Source organism: Ciona intestinalis, unplaced genomic scaffold (assembly GCF_000224145.3).
Source record: "Ciona intestinalis unplaced genomic scaffold, KH HT001153.1, whole genome shotgun sequence".
Classification (NCBI taxonomy): domain Eukaryota; kingdom Metazoa; phylum Chordata; class Ascidiacea; order Phlebobranchia; family Cionidae; genus Ciona; species Ciona intestinalis.
This window is the reverse complement of record NW_004191474.1, coordinates 22,879-30,566: the sequence shown is the minus strand read 5'-3', so window position 1 is coordinate 30,566 and position 7,688 is coordinate 22,879. Positions and strand designations below refer to the sequence as shown.

The following is a 7,688-nucleotide window of genomic DNA, read 5'->3' as shown; positions in this document are numbered from 1 at the left end:
TTCCCATTACTCACAATTTAAAATTACAAAATTGTTTTTTTTTAAGTGTTTGTGTTCCTACATTTTTGCTTATTTATACAAACTTGCTACCTTGCTGTTAATGCATCCTACATATTACACTGTACATCGTAACCCTTCTTCACTTACCCGGACTAATAATCTATGGATTTGCAGCATTTGAATTTCACCCAACCTAATATAATGCAATGCAATTCCAAATATTTTTATTAAATCTGCAATGAACAAAAATAAAATAGCAATATTACAAACAGCGATTTCATAAAAAAAAATTATCGTTGTGTTTGATCTTCTACCTCGAACGTTTCGTTCAGGATTCTGTAACAGAGAATTTGCATTAACGTTGGATACAAAATGTTTAAATCGTCGGCTTTAGTTTGAAAGCCACTGCACCACGACAAGGTACCGACGAGTTAGCAGTGGAAATGTGTTTTTGTTTGAGTTTGATTTTGTGTAGTTGTGTGTTTATGCAACGTTGCTGGGTTAACCACTACTGACATTCTGCCTGCAACAATTCTAATATAAATACATAGAGAAATGAGAGAACCTGTAAAAAAGAAAGAGAAATTCTACACCCTAATGTGTGAGGGAATAAAACCAATGCCACCTGTAAGAAAATGTGTTGTTTGGAGCTATGCCCTATTTAAAAGAATAACCCTAAACCCAGCATTGTTGCGCAAAGTTCACATTTTATGGAGAGCCTCTTCGTGGTAAGTCAACAAAAATACGGAGCGTAAAGGGACGCGCGCGATTGACAAAAATGATACAACATACGAAGTGCAGCTTATCTTACCAACAAAATGTTGGCCCACGCTCGAGAACTCTCCCCTAAAGCCCTAACGTGCTAGTAATAAATTCACGGTACCGTTCCCAGTACTACAATTTGTACCGTACTGGTGTTGAAGCTTGTGTTCCATCCACTCCTCTTCGTCCTCTCCATCCGCAGGACCCGGATACATCAATTCCATCTTTCCTTCTTTCTTCGTCTGTTTGAAAACAAGTGTTAATAATTTGTTAGCACGCCCATAACAAACCCGTTATTGCCATAATAGGCCAAAACAACTGGATAACCAGTCTATTAACCTGTTGCAGATAAATATAAATTACCCCCATAGACAAGAGATATCGAAACGTAAATCTTACCTTAATAAAGATTCCTGAAAATCCGCGTTATTGAGCATATTCCCTGGCGCAAGTAGAGCTTCGGGTGTATCCAACCTGTAGCTGAAACTAAACCATTTGTTTCCCCTAAACCCCATTAAGTATTAAAATATAAAAACAATACATAACAAATGAAACCGTGCCCGGTTCAACAACAAAAAATATAAATAAATGCCAATACCGGCCGACAATATGGGCAAACACCCCAAACAATATGAATATCAACAACCGCCAAAACCGGCAACCCAAGCACAACAGAATGTGCAAATCAAACCTTGATCAAAACATGAGCGTCCAAAAGCTCAAGAACCAAACTAGAAACACAACCATGCGACATCAACACAACATCATACCAACATGAACAACCAACAAGTGAGATGCAAACTTGCAACTGTGGGCTAACACCAACTTTCGGGCGAGGAGCTCAGGATAAAAAAGAAACTAATCATTTTTGAGGGGGGATTTCGAACCAAAGTTTCCTGATTTATATTTCTTTCTTTCTCTTGGTATGAAATTCTTAATCTTTGTTGAAAACGTTAGCTCTTCGATTTAATTATTACAAGCGCCAGTGCTTCTCATTGAAAAATGTCAGTGTTTCCGAAACGTAAATCTTTACAAAACTTTTTAAGCTGCATGCGAAAATATCCGATCTCAACCGAACGTTTCCGAAGTTACAATAACATATTGGAATAATAGTTTATGTGTTTATCTCTACAATATATTATGTATTGTTGCGCAGAGATGGGGAAGTTAACAGAAAATCAACAGCCGTTATTACAAGGATAATAATGAAAAAGTTATAAAACGTAAATTTTAAAACCAGGACGATTCAAACTTTGACTTTTATTTGAGCGCTCTCTATCTTATTATGCGCGTTCTATTGTAGCATAGGCATTGCGCATTTGAGATTTAACCTATATACCATTTTAGAAAAGGATGAAACATGGGCAGCAGGAAAAATGACCGTGATAGAATATCCAGTACGAAACGTTAGAGACAGAAATATAGACAGCAGCCAATAAAAGTGCGACCGTATAGAGCAATGTAATGTATTTGTGAAACGACTGAAAAGTAAACGACAACTTTATTGGACAGTTGTTAGGTTTTCACCGACAGATAATGCCGCTGCCCTTGCAAAAGGCTTCAAACTGGTTTTAGTGCGAAATAAATCATTTGATCTTTGGCAACGTAGCAATCGGTGAAATGTCCTTCTGAATTCGGGGCTACACATTGCATAGCATGCTGGGTTTATGGTGGAGTTGAGATAACAGAGCCAGTAACTCAACTTCCACAAGATATCGTTCACGCAACCATCTTCCCCGCATACAGTGGAAATAACAACCAGAATATTATAAGGTGCCCATGTTATAATAAACACCACCATAATACATAAAAGCATTCTTGCTGCTTTGTTCTCTCGAGCTGACATGTTGCGAACGTTCTGTCGAGTTGCATTTAACAAACTTGCGGTAGTTTCCGATAACCGGAAACTTGATTTGCTTTTTTCGATCGTGATCTCGTCTTTGTGGGGCTCTTGCCCTAAATGATCAAAAGACGAGGTCTCCACTTTAATCACAGCTAACGGCGGTTGAATTTTCGAACCATTCTCTTTGTTCTGTAATTCAAATTTACTTTTTTAAAAGGTTTCTATTTTAAGCCATAAGTTATAAACTTTGATAAAAAAACGAAAGTCATATTATTTAAATTTTAAAGCAACGAAAAGTCAAGAATAAACAGCACATCCACATTCGTTCAAACACCCTCTCCAATCTTGTATGTAAACCAAAGTAAAGCAATAAAAACGGAATATTTTTAAAGGTAAATAAATGTACACTAACGTGTTCGTCTTCTTCTAATGTATTGTTTTGATTTCTTCTCATTTTCCAAACCTTTACCCCTTGTGTATTTCTCTCTTTAATTCGATCAGACATGGCGCTACTCCGAGTACCTTGGGGGAATATTTAATTATATTATATCACCCGTACAGTGAATTATTTACAAGGAATGTATTAAAACGTCGTTATCAGTTATAATATATAGTAGTTAGGAGTAAGATGGAGCATGTTTTCATTCACTTTTTATCCCATTATCCCATTTGGTGGTAAACAAATTTCACCAACTTTATGAACAGTGCTCTGGATCATACACCGTGTGCATGTTTTTTCCAAGACAACAAATTTGTGTTTTGTTTAGAATGACTGTTAATTTGGACAGTCAATTAGTGACCGCTGAGTTAAACGTCTTGAAAAAGACAATAAGTCGAACTTTGGTACCATCGGTCTTCGAGCCAAGTATAAGTTATAGTCGGCTTGGTTAAAACGGATTATTTTTCATACTCGAAAAAGGATATTCACAGAATCAAATAACTGTATCCTCAAGACTATAAAATAACGTTGTTCATTAAAACGCGATCAGGAAATATGGGATATTATTTGCTAATGCTGTTCATCTTACCCCAAAGTATTACCTACATGTCACAACTCACCGTTCAAAGTTTTGTTCACAGAATATTGACCGATGTTTTTCTCATTAGTTGACTTTCGTATTCGAAATGTGTTTGCATACTTTCGGTGCTCAACATTCACTCGGTTGATATACCAGCTTAATATACTCATAACAAGCACTGGCACATAGAAGGCAGCCATTGCCGTCCCTATTGCTACAGCGGGGCTTGCTAAGATGAAGCGAATGTAACATTTCTTGTTCTGTACATTGCGACCACCTGTAAGAAAATTCGTTGATTTAGTTAAAAAGCAGATTGAAATAAAACGTTTTATTTTTGGGTGTTTTATAAATACAAAATGAAACTATGTATCGGAGTATTTAACTAAAAAATATGAACAGAAAGTATCATGTTCCAACAGAGAGGTGCACGAATATTTTAGTCTGTTGGCTTAATTATAAAACCTGCACGTCTTTTTGGTACAGGGTGTTACTTTATAAAGCCATTGAAATAGTTTACTATGGCACGTCTTTTTGGTACAGGGTGTTACTTATGTACGTACAACCAGCATACGACGGAGCAAGGTTATGTGCAATAAGTTTAACAATGTTATTATGCATTACAGTTGTATTTAACAAAGTGTGGATTTGAACATTCGGCTTAAAATACTTTGGATATACAGTAGGGTAGGGGAAGATGAGACACCTTTTCCTGCTATTTTTTACTCCATTTAATTGGTAGTAAACAAAAAACATTCAAAGAATTACAAAACCCTATCCTTACGACTTCCTTAGACCTTTGTTAATTGTTTAAAACATGATCAGGATACTTGGATATTTTGTGCTAAATGTCTCCCGTATTTCCCATGGTACTCTACCCCTTTTATAAGTTAACTTTAAAATTTTGGCTTCGAATTTACGGCTTGTATAGCTTTGAATGTGCGAGTTTGATACATTAAACGGACTCTAACCGCGTTCCTACCTTCGACTAAAGGCCACAATAGTATCGATGGAACCCAAAGTATGAAGCTAACTGTCCACGCCCCTACTATCATAAGGCAAGCTCTCCTCTTGGTCCGTTTCACGCGGTAAGTCATTGGTTTGGTGAGAGCGAGGTAACGGTCAACACTTATGATCAACAAGTTCATAACAGATGCATTGCACGCCACATAGTCAATACATAGCCAGATGTCGCATACCAGGGGCCCAAGATTCCACTCGCCCTGTGAGACAAGGAGAAAGCGTTATATAGGAATGTGAACCAAAAATTTGAATCAGAATTTGATCTTTTTCCTACCAAATATCCCACACATGCGTTTAAACCGAAATCTGTTACTCTTTGACAATTAATCGTATACTTATAGTGCTATAGGATTGTCATTTAGCTGTAACGTTTAATAGAAAGGTTAATCCAGTGTTTTACCGCATTTTCTATATTGAGACAACGGGTATATATATTTGTTTTAACGGAAATTCAGATAGATTAGATTTGGAGTTTAGGTTTTCGTATCTACAAAGTTACCTACGTGGTAACACTTGCACGGGTATATGAAACAGAACACTCATGTTTTAACTGTCGTTGCCTCTCCATGCGTGGGTAAATAAGGTACTTACATTCGATCAAAGGTATTCGGTAACGATGGAAAAACTAGTATTTCGTAATAAAGAATACTTAGCGTAATCGTGGAAGTATTCAACAAATAATAATAAATCTGTGCGGCTGAAATAAGAACATTTTTTTGATGTTGGTATCTATCGCTCTTACAGAGAGCGATTCGTCCTACTAAAAAACAAGTGATGTCTTGAAAATAATCCGAGGCCCTTCAATTAAAACTTGTCGCTTGAATGGACAATTTTCATTCGCAGGGAAAATAACATCGATTCTCAACTGGACGAAATGCGTTAGTCCAATGTGTCGTATTGACGTGTTATGTCAGAAGCTTTAATAGTTCAAATCAATACGCTAACGAATTGCTACTGAACGCATAGCCATGTAAAGGTCAAGACGAATGTTACATGGTACAGTAGGTTGGGGTAAGATGGTTTATATGTCACTCTCTTTTTTGTCCCATTTAGTACAAAGAACGTAAAAGAATTATATAACGGTATCGTTATGACCCTAAAAAGCGTTGTTAATTGTTATAACACGATTATGATATATGAGATGTTCTGTGCTAAAGCGTTATCCATCTTTTCCCACAGTACTATTTACCAAAACATTTTGATGCCTTTAAGGTAATTGTGTGTTACTAAAACTACAGTGTTGTGCATATATACCAAAAACACATTTAAAGTCATGTGGTTAATATGAATAATGCAGGTGCTCCATAAAAAGTTAATAACTTACTTTTAACCTAAAAAATAACTTTTTACAGGTGACTATTTTGGCGTTTAAGGTGATTTTTACACATTGGCGTTTCCATTCGGTGAACGACGAGGTAAAAAATATTTAAAAGTTAAAAACAACGATTTAAAAAAATACTTTCAAATTAAAAAAAATGTTATTTACAAAGGAATATTTTTCAAGGTAATTTTGTTGCACATTAGCGCTTTCATTCGGCGCGAAGATACCAACATCGATTGTTAAGCATGCACTAAGCCGACCCTTGGTAATCAATATTGTTTAACTACGTTTGTCTCCATGAACAATCGCAATGAAAGCCGAAAGTAAATCCCCATGCAATATTTCATACCTGTACGATGTAAATGGTGAAAAGGTTCATTGAAACCAATCCGATTACCATATCCGCGTAAGCAAGGCTTAGTATGAAATAGTTGGTAATGGTCTGCAATCTTTTGTTCATATAGAAAGCGATGATCACAAGAATATTTCCAGCTGTCGTAACGAGACTTATGCTTGTCGTTATCAAACACACGAACAACGCAAGTTTGGGCTCCATGGCGGTCAGATTTTCGTGGCTTGAATTTAAATTCAACAGCAATGAGTTGTTATCGTTAATTTCGCTCATACCACTTGTGGAAAACTCGTCCATAATTGAAGTTTCTTGATAACTTTCAGCTCCTTGCATATTTTAAATCAACAACAATCAAATACAGTGCAACTATACCATTTGTATTTCACTACAAACAAACCCAGTCTGTTATTTTAGTCTCATTAAAACCACAAATACTAAGCAAACAATACTTATGACTTTAAAACTACAAAAACGAATGTTATATTGTAATTTCTATGAGCTAACGTTAAGAAAACAAACTGTTAGTGCGCCTGTCAACGTGTATCTAATTTCATAGACCTTAAAACCAACCGTTTTATTATAGATTTAAATTTTATGAATATTGTCAGAACGCCCGCGGCACAAACCGAAGCCTTTTTAGCCTAACACAATATACGCTCAAGTTCGATCTGTCGTTGCCTTTCGTGTTTCACTTAATAGGCTATAAGCTCATAAACCTAAATCGAAGTTATCGACAAAGTGACGAATAGGTTTATTAAAACATGTTCTTTTCATTATTTCCAGTCACTGCAGAATTTTAAAATGAACTTTGGTTTTAAAACTAAATTAATCTAAACATGTATTAGTATAAAGGTGGGGTAAGGTGGTTCATGTTTTTATTCTCTTTTATCATCTATTTGGTAGCAAATAAATAATATTTACAGAATTATAAATCGTATCCTCGTCACTCCTAAAATAAAGTTGTTAATTGCTAAAACATGGGAAATATGGGATAATATGTCCTTATGGTATCCATCTTGCCCCGTAATACTATATTTGTTTCTAAAACTTTTTTTAAAATCTTTCTAATTTCAACTAAACAGCTACGACCTTAATACTTTGGCAATCACAAAAATCCATCTTTTGCTTTGACACATAATCTGATGAAAGATTCAGCATAGGATAGTTTAGCGCAATTGATATTGATTTTACCAAGAACAGCAACTGTTACACCGATGGCTATACCTAACTAAAAATCGATTAAAAACTTTTCCATGTAGCTCTAAACTTGCTAGCACGGAGCCGACTAGATGTAAAAAACAAGCGGTGTCCTTGTAACCGGCACATAGTAGGTTGGGGAAGACGGGACACCTTTAGCACATAATATCCAAT

At 35.8% G+C, this 7,688-nt stretch overlaps 1 protein-coding gene and 1 long non-coding RNA gene across 4 annotated transcripts; both read right to left on the bottom strand.

Annotated features, from left to right (window-relative positions):
• Positions 1-221: 221 nt before the first annotated feature.
• Positions 222-1,249, bottom strand: LOC113475689. Of its 2 annotated transcripts, XR_003397439.1 has the most exons (3): positions 1,162-1,249; positions 913-1,004; positions 222-336 (listed from the first exon to the last, which is right to left on the bottom strand). It is a non-coding gene; the product is annotated as an uncharacterized LOC113475689 (long non-coding RNA). The 2 variants fall into 2 exon arrangements; XR_003397438.1 differs by lacking the exon at positions 222-336 and having other exon boundaries at positions 444-1,004.
• Positions 1,250-2,214: 965 nt separating this feature from the next.
• LOC100176265 (muscarinic acetylcholine receptor M2-like) lies at positions 2,215-7,089 on the bottom strand. 2 transcript variants are annotated; one of them, XM_026840229.1, is made up of 5 exons: positions 6,315-7,089; positions 4,604-4,844; positions 3,665-3,901; positions 3,012-3,127; positions 2,215-2,794 (listed from the first exon to the last, which is right to left on the bottom strand). In XM_026840229.1, exons 1-5 carry the CDS (start codon positions 6,648-6,650, stop codon positions 2,264-2,266), a joined length of 1,461 nt encoding a protein of 486 aa, XP_026696030.1. In that variant the 5' UTR covers positions 6,651-7,089; the 3' UTR covers positions 2,215-2,263. The 2 variants fall into 2 exon arrangements, with proteins under 2 accessions (XP_026696030.1, XP_002121904.4); XM_002121868.5 differs by having other exon boundaries at positions 3,018-3,127; positions 6,315-7,088.
• Positions 7,090-7,688: the final 599 nt, after the last annotated feature.

What these genes read in the sequence shown, in the direction of transcription:
- LOC100176265 (XM_026840229.1), bottom strand. Translation starts at nt 6,650, where the DNA reads ATGCAAGGAGCTGAAAGTTATCAAGAAACTTCAATTATGGACGAGTTT. An exon ending in TCACCATTTACATCGTACAG is followed by an intron (nt 4,845 to 6,314) that starts GTATGAAATATT and finishes CTTGTCTCACAG; the next exon opens with GGCGAGTGGAATCTTGGGCC. An exon ending in AAGAAGACGAACACGTTAGT is followed by an intron (nt 2,795 to 3,011) that starts GTACATTTATTT and finishes TTTGAATTACAG; the next exon opens with AACAAAGAGAATGGTTCGAA.